The sequence below is a fragment of the Mustela erminea genome, chromosome 3 (genome assembly GCF_009829155.1).
Source record: "Mustela erminea isolate mMusErm1 chromosome 3, mMusErm1.Pri, whole genome shotgun sequence".
Lineage (NCBI taxonomy): Eukaryota > Metazoa > Chordata > Mammalia > Carnivora > Mustelidae > Mustela > Mustela erminea.
This window is the reverse complement of record NC_045616.1, coordinates 63,447,952-63,461,686: the sequence shown is the minus strand read 5'-3', so window position 1 is coordinate 63,461,686 and position 13,735 is coordinate 63,447,952. Positions and strand designations below refer to the sequence as shown.

The window sequence follows — 13,735 nt, the reverse complement described above, 5'->3', positions numbered from 1 at the left end:
GCCAACAGACACATGAAAGAATGTTCAACATCACTTGGCATCAAGGAAATACAAATCAAAACCACAGTGAGATATCACCTCACACCGTCAGATGGCTAAAATTAACCAGTCAGGAAACGATGTTGGAGAGGATGCAGAGAAAGGGAAACCCTCTTAGACTGTTGGTGGGTGTGAAATCTGGTTCAGCCACTCTTGAAAACAGTATGGAGATTCCTCAAAAGGTTGAAAACAGAGCTACCCTACGGCCCAGCAATTGCACTACTGGGTGTTTATCCCAAAGATACAAATGTAGTGATCCTAAGAGTCACCTGCAACCCAATGTTTACAGCAACAATGTTCACAATAGCTAAGCTATGGAAAGAGCCCAGATGTCCATTGACAGATGAATGAAGAAGTTGTGGTGTGTGTATATACAATGGAATACTACTCAGCTATCAAAAAAATGAAATCTTGCCACTTGCAATGACCTGGGTGGAACTAGGGGGTGTTATGCAAAGCTAAATATGTTGATCAGAGAAAAACAATTATCATATGATCTCACTGATATGTAGAATTTAAGAAGCAAGACAGAGGATTATAGGGGAAGAGAGGGAAAAATAAAACAAGACAAAATCAGAGAGGGAGACAAACCATAAGAGACTCTTTTTTTTTTTTTTTTTTTAAGATTTTATTTATTTATTTGACAGAGAGATCACAAGTAGGCAGAGAGGCAGGCAGAGAGAGGTGGAAGCAGGCTCCCCGCTGAGCAGAGAGCCCGATGCGGGGCTCGATCCCAGGACCCTGCAACCATGACCCGAGCCGAAGGCAGAGGCTTAACCCACTGAGCCACCCAGACGCCTCCCATAAGAGACTCTTAAGCATAGGAAACAAACTGACATTATATAGGTGTGCATGTGCATGAAATAGACTGACAGACTCAGTAAGTACCTACTGACCTTTAGGGATGCTGTGGGTAGTTAGACTTGTAGACAGAAGGAGCAGGAGAAAAGTGTGAAAGGAGGGGAGGGTGTGGGGGATGGGGTAACTGAGTGATGGACATTAAGGAGAGTATATGATGTAATGATCACTGGGTGTTATATGAGACTGACGGATCACCTCTACCTCTGAAACCAATAATACATTATGTGTTAATTGATTTTAAATAAAAATAAATAAATTTAAAAAATATTTCTGACCTCTTTTTGGCCATATGTTAAACTGGATTTAGTATTCCTGAATAGACACCATAAATTTGTAGAGCAGAGTCATTAAGGAAATTGTGTTTAGGGCACATTTCTTGAAGAACCTCAACGAGTTATTGTCCATCATTAGTCCCTGGGAAAAAGTGCAGAACTTGATGAGCATTTTCTGCATATTGGAATTGTAAATATATAAATAGACTTAAGTAGACTCACTGGGTAGTATGACAGCTGGAATGTACATTTTATAGAGTATGTACATTTAAAGCAGAGTTTATCAACAGTGACCCTATGACATTTTAGTCAGATGGTTTTTTTGTTGTGGGTGACTGTTTGGGATTACAGGATGCTTTGCAGTATCTCTGGCTTCTACCCACTAAATGCCAGTATCTCCACTCAGCCACAGCAATCAAAAGTATCTTCAGACATCTCCAAATGTCCCCTGGGGGGGCAAAATTGGCCCACCTCCCCCACTGAGAACCACTGAGTTACACCTCAATAATCTGGGACTTCCTTTTCACTTTTCTGTATCTGTACTTTCCTGAGAAGAGGAGAATACATTAATGCAGTTTCTGGGGCAACCAAAGTAAATGCCAAAAGGCAAATGAAAGTACCCCCCACAGACCCTCCTTTCTTGTTTTAGTCATACTGTATACCTCTAGCAAACTGATTTCTTGACTACAAACAAAGTCATTTAGGGGAGGCAGTTAAGATGGAAGTCACTTGAACAGAGCAATGGGTGATTATTTTGACAGAGATAAAAGGAAACAGAAGATCAGACACATGAACTTAAGGTTAAGGAGTATGAGGCTGAGTGTGAACTAGAAGACTACTTGAAAGTAGGAGAGCCAAATTGGTCAGTTTCTTTTAACTCCTCTATATTACTTCTCTAACTTGGGGCCTAGGATGCATGTCCCAACTTTCCTAGTTTAGTACTCTCCAATTCCACCTTCCTGAGACAGCCAATGTTAACTGCCGGCTGTTTCCTTTCACACTTTTCTCCTGCTCCTTCTGTCTACAAGTCTAACTACCCACAGCATCCCTAAAGGTCAGTAGGTACTTACTGAGTCTGTCACTCTATTTCATGCACATGCACACCTATATAATGTCATATAGAAGAATATTTTAAATGATTTATATATAAATAGGATTCTTTTTTATTAATTATTTTATTAACATATAATATATTATTTGCCCCAGGGGTACAGGTCTGTGAATCATCAAGCTTACTCACTTCACAGCACTCACCATAGCACATACCCTCCCCAATGTCCACAACCCAACCACCCTCTCCCCCTAGCAACCCTCAGCTTGTTTTGTGAAATTAAGAGTCTCCCTGGTTTGTTTCCCTCCTGATCCCATCTTATTTTATTTTTTTCCTTCCCAACTCCCCAGACCCTTCACTCTGCCTCTCAAATTCCTCACATCTGGGAGATCATATGATATTTGTCTTTCTCTGATTGACTTATTTCACTCAGCACAATACCCTCTAGTTCCATCTACGTCGTTGCAAATGGCAAGATTTCATTTCTTTTGATGGCTGCATAGTATTCGATTGTATATATATACTACCTCTTTATCCATTCATCTGTTGATGGATATTTACATTCTTTTTTTAATTTTTAATTTTTTAAAAGGTTTTATTTATTTATTTGACAGAGGGAGAGAGAGATCACAAGTAGGCAGAGAGGCAGGCAGAGAGAGAGGAGGAAGCAGGCTCCCTGCTGAGCAGAGAGCCTGATGTGGGGCTTGATCCCAGGACCCTGAGATCATGACCTGAGCCGAAGGCAGAGGCTTAACCCACTGAGCCACCGAGGCACCCCTACGTTCTTTTTTTTTTTTAATTTTTAAAATTAACATATAATGTATTATTAGCCCCAGGGGTACAGGTCTGTGAATCACCAGGTTTACATACTTCACAGCACTCACCATAGCACATACCTTCCCCAATGTCCATAACCCAACCACCCTCTCCCTATCCCCCTCCCCACTGGAAACCCTCAGTTTGTTTTGTGAGATTAAGAGTTTCTTACGGTTTGTCTTCCTCCCTATCCCATCTTGTTTCATTTACTCTTTTCCTACCCTCCAAACCCTCCATGTTGCCTTTCAACTTCTTCATATCAGGGAAATCATATGATAATTGTTTTTCTCTGATTGACTTATTTTGCTAAGTATAATACCCTCTAGTTCCATCCATGTCATTGCAAATGGCAAAATTTCATTTCTTTTGATGGCTGCATAGTATTCCATTGTATATATATCCCACATCTTCTTTATCCATTCATCTGTTGATGGACATCTAGGTTCGTTCCATAGTTTGGCTATTGTGGACATTGCTGCTGTAAACATTGGGGTGCACATGCCCCTTCGGATCACTACATTTGTATCTTTAGGATATATACCTAGTAGTGTGATTGCTGAGTTGTAGGGTAGCTTTATTTTCAACTTTTTGAGGAAAAATAGGATTCTTTTTATAACCTCAGTCTTCTCTGTTTTTTCTTTTTTGTGCACCTGCTCCTACTCCAGTAACTACATTTAACAAGTATGTTAAACTACATTTAATGGAGTATATGTGTTTATTTCTGTACTTTTCCTCATGCTCATAGAATCATATCTATATTGGTATTGAACATATGTCTACCTACATACCCACCTTAGACAGATATAGATAAATACGTGTACATGAGTTTTTGTAATTGCTTGTTTTATAAAAAATTAGACTATTTTTTTTTGCATTGTAGTCTTCACATTTAACAGCTACTTCTTAGAAGTCTCTCCAAGTCAGTTTTTATAGCTCTAACTCATTATTTCTAATGACTGCTTGATGTGATCTGACTGTGCCCTAATTTGTTCAGCATTCTTATATTGATGGACATTTACCTTGCTTTCATTTTAAAGGGCTACAGTTAATATTCTTATTTACATAATATCAGGTCCTAAAAACTCATTTTCAAAGAATAGATTCCTAGTGGTGGGATCGCTGGTTGAATTGAAAATTTCAATAGATATTGCCAGATTGCTCAAACCATTATGGTTCATTTTCACTAATACCTTAAGAGAGTGCCTTTTTTTTTTTTTTTTGGTCCACTTTTTCAGTTGGTTTAATTGCCTTCTTTTTTGCTGATTTGCAAGAAGTTTCATGTATTAGAAAAAGTAACCATTTATCTTTATTAAAATACATTTTTAAAAATCTATCATTTGTTTCTTGACTTTACCACCATTCTTTCCTTTTATAACTTGTGGATTAAGACACTGTACCTTACAGTCTAGATTTTCTTCTTACTCTTTTTTGTGTCTAATATAAGATTTAGTTTTATTTTCTTCCCTGTGGAGACTGACTTGTACCTGTACCACTTATTATTTTTTTTTTACCTGTACCACTTATTAAATGCATTCCTTTTCCCCATAGAATTGAAATATTACATTTGCTATATATTAAGTTTTTCCCCCTATTTGTTAATTTTCACTTGGCCTTTGTTGACTGAGACTGTGTTATGGCTCATTCCAGTGATAGATGCTCTTCTTTTTTCTTCTTGGGGAAGCATGGCTTGACAGTACTTCACCTTGCAGCCTGGTCTGGAAGTCTCGAGATCACGCTCATGCTTATTCGATCTGGAGCAGACCAAAGGGCCAAGAATGAGGTAGGTATGTAGGCCACACCAGGACATAGTTCACGCTGCCCCAGTGTGGGATGGGGAAGTTATAAGATCACTATGTAATTATGTCCCTCACCTTGGCTCACCTTGGCTCTCTTCAGGATGGAATGAATGCCCTCCACTTTGCAGCTCAGAGCAATAATGTACGCATTGTGGAGTACCTCATTCAAGATCTGCACTTGAAGGACCTGGACGAGCCTGATGAGGTATATTTGCTATAGTAGGACAGGTCCTATGCATACCCCCACCAAATTCCTCTTTCTTCCTACTCCTGCTGGAGCTGCCAAAGCAGCCAGCGACCTGGCCCCGTAGCTAGCTCCTCCAACACCCTTAGACAGCAGAACAGATGAGAAGTGTTGGTGGTAGCCCTGGCATCTCATGTGAGAAGGGCAGGAAGCATTGAGCAAGCATCCAGATTCTTTTTTCCTTCTCTATTCCCTAATCCTGGCTCATTGTGGACAGTATCCTCCTTGTTTTGTATTCAGAATGTATGTTTGCATTTTACTCCATTATGTGTGGCCTTTTGGGAGTGTATTTGATCCAAGACTATGCAGTAATGGGTCATGGAATGTAATGCAGTGTTAACCATATTTGTGTACATTCTATTTCTTTTATTTTCTTTTTTTAAAGATTTTAAAAAATATATTTATTTGACACAGAGAGAGAGACAGTGAGAGCAGGAACACAAGCAGGGAAGTGGGAGAGGGTGGAGCTGGATTCCCGCCCAGTAGGGAGCCTGATGCAGGGCTTGATCCCAGGACTCCAGAATCATGACCTGAGCTGAAGGCAGATGCTTAGTGACTGAGTCACCCAGGCGTCCCTCTTTTTCTTTTCATAGGGAGATATATACTAATAATAGCCACCACCTACTGAGTATTTATTAGTGTGCTAGGTATAGAGGAAAGATATTTACATACATTATTTCACTGAGAGGTCTAGGGCCTGGTGTATATGGATGCTTAAATCATTGCTGAATGAGTGAATGATCATGTTAATTCCCATAATCATACACAGAAAGATTTTGCTTATTTTTAAAGATGATGAAATTGAGGCTCACAGAACCTCAGTACCTGGTCTAGTATCCCAAAACTGGAAAGTGAAAGCTAGGATTTGAATTCAGGTCTAGCTGACCCAAGTCACCGTGCCATCCTGCTCTCCTGTCTCCCTTCTCAGATGACAGTGGGCACACCCTATGTGGCAGGGACTTTTTCCTGGAATATCTTCTTCTAGGTTTTTCTCATAGGGGAGCGTACCCTGTAAGGTTGACATTTTGATTTCAAATGAGACCTCCTTCTCACTGTGCCTAGAACATTATTCTCCATAAAAGTCTCTCCAGAAATTAAGCAGTAATACCTCACTTTACCTCTTGTAAAAAATTTTAACATTCTTTTCTGACCTTAGTCTTTTTTTTTTTTTAAAGATTTTATTTATTTATTTGACAGATGGAGATCACAAGCAGGCAGAGAAGCAGGCAGAGAGAGAGGAGGAAGCAGGCTCCCTGCTGAGCAGAGAGCCCGATGTGGGGCTTGATCCCAGGACCCTGGGATCATGACCTGAGCCGAAGGCAGGGGCTTTAACTCACTGAGCCACCCAGGTGCCCTGACCTTAGTCTTTTTAAAGAAGATTTTATTTATTGACAGAAAGAGAGAGAGAGGACAAGCAGGAGTAGCGTGGCAGACAGAAGGAGAAGCGGACTCTTTGCTGAGCAAAGAGCCTGATGTGGGGCTCCATCCCAGGACCTGGAGATCATGACCAGAGCTGAAGGCAGATGCTTAAGAGATTGAACCACCCAGGTCCCCCTGACCTTAGTCTTAGCAATAATAGCAACAACAATAATAACAACTCTTTTCTTCAAATGAAGTCTATAAATTTGTTTTACTTCCTCAGAGTATGACTGAGCAACTGTACATTTACAACTTGGAGGAGACAGACTTGGGCTATGGTATGGGCATATATTAGCTATGAGCTTTAAGCAAGTTTTCCAGCTGGTCAAAGCTACAGTGTGTAAGAGGGATGATTGGGGAGGGGGACTTCCATATAATTTTTTATCAGCAATACCTTTATGATTTCATATAGATGATTGATATTTCCTTAATTTTATGTAAAAAGAGACTCTGCCATTGAATTTCATTGTAAGCCATTCCACCACCCCTTTCCAGTCAGACACTACCCCTAAGCGGTTCCCATGTAGCAATACTGAACCAGCCACTGTTGGGATGTTTTAATGAGTTAATGATTGTAAAGCACTTAGCAAAGAGCCTGATATGTGGTAAATGCTCACTAAATTCACTAAATGGTAGTTATTATAACAATTATTATAGGATAAAATACACTGTCTGATATCCTCAAACTGATAATTATAATCAAATAGCACCCAGTGACACAGGAAGTTAGATCATTCTGGTTTGATTGATGTTAAGTAGGGATGCGAATGAATTCCACTCAGTTCAATTTAGCAGATGTTTGTTGAGGGCATATTATCTAGGAGATACATGACAGTCTTCCCTTTCAGTGGGCTCTGGCTGATTTCACAGGAGCCAGCATGTGTGGGGAGGATCACGGAGGCTGAAGGGACTCAAAACCAAAGCAGAGTTCTGAGAAGTCTCGGCCATGTCTGCAGCTTCTGGCCAGCAACCTTCTTGGCTACCATCTCTTTAGCTGGCTCTGGAGTTGTCCTGTTCCCACCCCTCTTCCTCCTCCCCTGTCTGTTGGGAAAAAGGCGGAGGAGCCCTGGCAGCAGACTGTGCAGGCATGTCCAGCTGGGAGATGTTAAAATTAAGATGGATTCAGACGCATATGAGGAATGAGCAAATAATGAGTCCCCTGGCTCATTTAGTGAGAGAAGAATCTCTGAGTCCAATTTTAGTTTTGTAAGAATCCTAGATGGAGCAATGGAATAGACAAAACCTACTCTTTTTCTGAGATCTGTGAGTGGGTCAAGGATGTTGGCAAAACCCAGTAGGACCTGGGATCAGGAGCTCAGGTGTATTAATTCATCATTAGATTTTTCTTAAAAGTATTTTGCTTAAAAGTATTGTGGAGCTCACTCAATGCATTTGATAGAAATGACTGCTTTGCCCTCACAGCCGACCCTCTCGCATACTTTCTTATCTGCAGAAAGTGACTGAGAGCCTGCTAACCTTACCAGCATTGGTAAAATTTTCTTTAGCCCAGAGGGGACTTCAAAAGCTAGCAAGGAAATCCTTGCGAGGAGGAGATCTTTATTAATAAAAGGGATTTAACTACGCCTAGGAGAGTGTGGGTGGGGGTGGGAGAGATGGAAGACACTGGAAAATATTTTGAGGTTTCTTTCAGCTCCATGGCCTCTCCAGGGGAGAGAGATTAGAGCAGCCAAGAGAAGTGATTAGTAAAGCAGTGTAGATGTTTTGGGTCTACATGCAAACTTCCATCTAGTGGTCAAAAATAAGTACTCACAATGTTTAGGGTGGAGCAGGGGCAGAGAAAGGAATGGCCTTAGAGTATATGAATACTTGTTGAATATTTATAGAGTTTGGTGGTACACTGTTAGATTGGTTTCAGCTGTAGACTTAACGGAACTTCCACTGGTTCAAAGGAAACTTTATAGGGACTCTTTAGAGATCGAAATGCAAAGAAGCTTCCCTTTTTGGGGGCGCCTGGGTGGCTCAGTGGGTTAAGCCGCTGCCTTCGGCTCAGGTCATGATCTCGGGGTCCCGGGATCGAGTCCCGCATCGGGCTCTCTGCTCGGCAGGGAGCCTGCTTCCTCCTCTCTCTCTCTCTCTGCCTTTCTGCCTACTTGTGATCTCTGTCTGTCAAATAAATAAATAAAACCTTTAAAAAAAAAAAAAAAAAAAAAAAAAAAAAAAAGAAGCTTCCCTTTTTGGAGGGTTGGGAATAATGAACATGAGGGGATTTGGGAAAGCATACGTTTTTCTGTGGACCTGAGGCCAGTATTTAAGGGCTCCCGTGTGCAAGGGGAGAACTCACTCCACACTCTGTAGTTCTGTGACTGCATATTTAACACACTGCTCCTTCAGCACATTTTTTAAAAACAGATTTTATTTATTTATTTGAGAGAAAGAGACAGCCTGAGAGGGAAAACGTAAGCCTGGGCAAGTGGAGGTAGGTAGTGGCGGGCAGAGGGAGAGGGAGAAGCAGGATGTGGGACTCAATCCCAGGACCCTGAGATCATGACTTGAGCCAAAGGCAGACACTTAACCGACTGAGCCACTCAGGCACTCCTCCTTCAACACTTTTTACTTCATGGTAACATTCTTTTTTCCCTCTCAAATCTCTAATTATTAAGCAAACTGCTAGTTTTCCTCTTATGCCTGGGTTCTGGTTGTGGGTCCCAGGGTAAGGGGAAATGTTGTGGGGGATAGACCTGCACATAGGGCACTGGGGGGCTTTGTGCTGGGTTCTCCCTGGCCTCTTCTCAGAAGCTCTCCTCTCTCCATCTCTGGGATCATTGTGGGAAAGGATGGTCAGTTTGATCTCTGGGTGGCCATTTAATGGCTGTTTATGAAATTTTTGCTGCATTTGTTGTCAAATTTGATAACTCTGCTAATAAACTGAAAAATAATTTCTAATAAACAATGGCAACCTCTCAGACTTATTCACATGCAAGCAACTTAAATGCATTGAATTAAAACATGTTAGGTTAAATAGACATTGTGTTAATCAAGGAAAAAGGCAACAGGAATTCTGGTCCCTCCTTATTTTCATTAATTAGGAAAGGGAATTGGGATCCTGAGCTGGGAAGGCATTGTGGTTTCTTTTTGAAACTGGCGCTCTGATGCCAGGTTCCACTGTCCTGGCTGGAAGGTCTCCCCGTCTTGCAGGTGAGAATCAGTCCTGGGGGACTGTGCTGGATAGAGGCCAACTTGAACAGCATTTTAGAAGAGTTTGGTGGTTAAAAAAGGAAATAAGACATGGAAAGAAACTATTTTTTAAAATTATTTTTAGAGTTCTTGTTATTTTTCCTAATAATATGTGATAAGATAGGGGAAAGATTTATAGCTCATTTTGCTCTCACTTCATCTTTATGTTGCCTTCTGGTATATTTTAAGGTATAGATTACTTTAAATGCCCTTATTTTGTGTAATTCGGCTATCACAATTCTTTCTTGATGGTAATATTTTTAAAAGGCATCCAAAGTTTAAAGTAATAGCTGTTTTCTTGGTGAGGAAAAATATTTCATCTGTGATAACCTTCCATTTCTTAACCACACTGGGCTTTCTTTGGGGGCGGAGCTTCTGTTACCTAGTTTAGCCATGCAGAAATTCAGGCCTTTGTAGCAGCTAAGGGTAAGAATAAGCCATTTTATTTAATTTTTAAAAGATTTTATTTTTTATTTGAGAGAGACAGCGTGCACAAGGGTAGGAGCAGGGGGAGGGTCAGAGGGAGAAGCAGGGCTTGATCCCAGGACCCTGGAATCAAGACCCGAGTGAGCCCAAGGCAGATCTTTAACCAACTGAAACACCGAGGTGCCCCAAGAGTGAAACCATTTTAAAGTTGAATAGATCCCTGATACTTCTAGTAGTATTTGTCCCCAAACTGCTAACTATGAATTAGACTGCTTTCTGTTATGAGTGATAAAAATCAAGTTTAATCTAGATTAAGCAATAGAGATAATTTACTTATTGTGAACTGAAGAGTTTGAGGGTTTATCTGAATGGTTTCGGGCACAGCTGCATTCAGCTCCTAACTCTCTGTTGTCTCTGTGTTGACATTATTGATAGATATGCTCTCCATGTGATGGGAAAGCTGGCTTCTACCAGTTTCAAGATATTCTTATGGAATATTCTTTTTTAAAAAAGATTTTATTTATTTATTTGAGAGAGAGAGCATGCATGTGTTCATGAGTGGGGGAAGGGCAGAGAGAGAAAGAATCTCAAGCAGACTCCCTGTGGAGTACTGCACCCAACACGGGGCTTGATCTCATGACCTAGAGATCATGAGCTGAGTTGAAACCAAGTCAGACCTTAATTGACTGAGCCACCCAGGAGCCCCTCATCTGGATATTCTTATAGATTTTGATTCATAAGAAAGAAAATTCCTCTCATCAAATGTTCATGTTCTGAATCTCAGGAACAACTCTGTTTGGCCTGCTTGAATCATCTGCCCACTCCTAAACCAATCACTGTGACCAGCCTGGGTTAAGTGGTTACTTCATGGGGCATTTAAAGCCTGGCAGTTGACAGCACTAAACAGATAAATGGCAGAGTATATGTGTGTATAATTGGGGAAGTTCTCTACAGGAAAATGAAGCTGCTGTTATTAGAAGAAAGGAACAGAGATACAAAAGCAGCAGATATCTACTCTAGGACACAACCCCCTCGTGTATTGCTTATGGTCTCTGTGGGAAAAGAGCCAACAAAACCCCTTTTGCTTCTGCATGAGAATTTAAACTTTGGTTAGCTGTGTCACTGTGTCACTGCAAATGACACAAATGGCCCTATGTCACTGCAAATGAGATAAGTATTGCTTATGATAAAAATGACCCCTACTTAGCAAATAGCATTTGGACTTGGAGGAACTACCGATGACCTATGAACCCCAGATTGGGGCTCCATACTGTGGACTTCTCTGAGGATAGTAACTTTTGTAATGAACTGGGCATGTCCTTGAGGGGGCCTGGAAGGTATGCTTGAGGAGTTGTTACAGGGGATATCTGTTCCTGTAGGGCACCAGCCTTCTAAGCCAAGGTGGCTCCAGTACCTGCTCAGTGTGGATTTGTCACCTTGCAACTGAGCTGTCCCGTGGGGCCTCAAAGCCAACAGCTGGACAGCTGTGTGGGACATGGTATGAAGAGGAAGAGCTGACACTGGCAAGCTTTGGTTTATGTCCTACATCTTGAGAGTAGACTGGTATCAGGTGTGGCCTGTGATAATCCTGTGATTCTGAAATGTTTAGTTGAAGCCAAAGAGACCCTCTGGTGGGCATTAAAGTCATTCTGATGATCCTTTGAGGTTGGGGGGTGTGGTTTAAGGAAGCCCTGCTAGTGAAAGGCGATAGAAGCTCAATTCCAATTACTTAAAGAAAAAAAAATGGACTTGATTAACTCACTCACACATGTTGTGCACATGTAGCTTCAGATATGTCTGATTCCAGCAGCGCCTATGATGTTAGCAGGGCTCTTGTCTCTTTTTCTGTTTTTTGTCTGTGCTGGCTTCATTCTTAGGCGAGTTCTCCTTGTCAGGTGACAAAGAGGGCCGATGATGGCTTAGTTGATGACTCTAGACTAGATACAGATAGAATGTGCCAGAAAAATACCCCACAGTTGACTCTGAGTGGTCTCACCAGGCATGAGACCATCCCTGACCCATAAAGTGTGACTAAGGGATAGATGGTGGAAGAAGTAGGAGCCTTTGATTAACAGTTCTGTAAAAACAGGGCACAGGCTCCCAGTGGGAAAGATGTTGGGCAGGAAATGTCACCACCCTTGCTCTTTTCTCCTGTTCTAGTGCTTTAGTGAATTTAAAAGGCCTTCTTCCTCCATTTCTTATCAGCTCCCTCCCCATCCACAAATACACACTCATGCTGAGTTATATACTCCCATATATCACCAGCACTCAGTTACTGTATTTCATTTTAATTACGTGCTCATGTTTTTATCTTCCCTGTTGGACTCTGAGCTTCTTGAGGATGGGGCAGTGTATTTTTCAACTTGGCCCCTCTGTTACTGAGCACAATATCTGGCATATTCATAGATGGTCAATAATTGTGGAATAGGGACGCCTGGGTGGCTCAGTTGGTTGGACGACTGCCTTCGGCTCAGGTCATGATCCTGGAGTCCCGGGATCGAGTCCCGCATCGGGCTCCCAGCTTCATGGGGAGTCTGCTTCTCTCTCTGACCTTCTCCTCGTTCATGCACTCTCTCACTGTCTCTCTCTCAAGTAAATAAATAAAATCTTTAAAAAAAAAAGAAAAAAAAATAATTGTGGAATAAATAAGTAAATAACTTATAAGGATATGTGACCAAATGTTTTCATGTAGTATATAATTGTCTCTCACACATCCTTTCTTGTGATTTTTTTTAATATGAACCTTTATCCATTGTCACCATTTGCAGATATTTGTATAAGCCAGACACAATAATTTTTGGTATTTCGTTTCCAAAATGTTGTTCAGAGCTCACGACTAAATTCTGTTTTTCAATTAGGTGTGTAATAACTTGCAGAAAATCAGAAAACTGTTTGTTTGTTTGTTTGTTTGTTTGTTTTGTGTGTGGGTGTGTGTATGTGCTTCCTTAGTGAATTCATGAGAATGAGGATGAAAGCCAAGCCTTCTGGGGTTTAAGATTGGGGATGTAGATCTCATTGGCAAACATGTTTGGCTCAAGAATAGTGAATTAGGTGAACTTTTTGGTACTACTTTGTTTTCTCCAGCTTCTATAAATGCATGAATACAGAGTTTCATAGGATGGATCCTTATAGACATTTTTTTGTTGTTGCCATTATTATTTCAGCATTTTTCCTTCCCTTTTTCCCCAGTTAATGGGGAATCATGTGCTCTTCGTCTCAAGTTAACAGTCTCTATGATCTTTTCATAATCCTGCATTAGCAGGGGATCAGATAACAAATCTCAGGTTTAGAAATCTTCTTACAAAGACGCTTGCATCTTGTTTCCCACATTTCAAACATCTTGCTAAGCTTTTGGTTAATAACACACCAAACCAATTTGTGAGTGTTTTCTTTAATTGAAAAAAAATATTTCGGCCTCCATCTTGCTGCCTCAACTTCCTTTTCCTTCTTTTAAATATCTGGAATTAAAGGGGCACCTGGTGGCTCAGTCGGTTAAATGCCTGACTCTTGGTTTTGGCTCAGGTCATGATGTCAGGGTTGAGACTCAGCCCCATGTTGAGCCCTGCCATGAGCCTTGAGTAGGGCTCCATACTCAGCACACAGTCTGCTTGACATT

The 13,735-nt window shown here is 41.1% G+C and overlaps 1 protein-coding gene across 1 annotated transcript in view; it reads left to right on the top strand.

Moving 5' to 3' along the window:
• ANKDD1B (ankyrin repeat and death domain containing 1B) overlaps positions 1 to 13,735 on the top strand; it is a 73,149-nt gene that overhangs the window by 20,633 nt on the left and 38,781 nt on the right. Inside the window, exons 4-5 of the mRNA XM_032335935.1 lie at positions 4,721 to 4,819; positions 4,936 to 5,040. Coding sequence (XP_032191826.1) covers positions 4,721 to 4,819; positions 4,936 to 5,040 — 204 coding nt within the window. The remainder of the gene's footprint in view (positions 1 to 4,720; positions 4,820 to 4,935; positions 5,041 to 13,735) is intronic.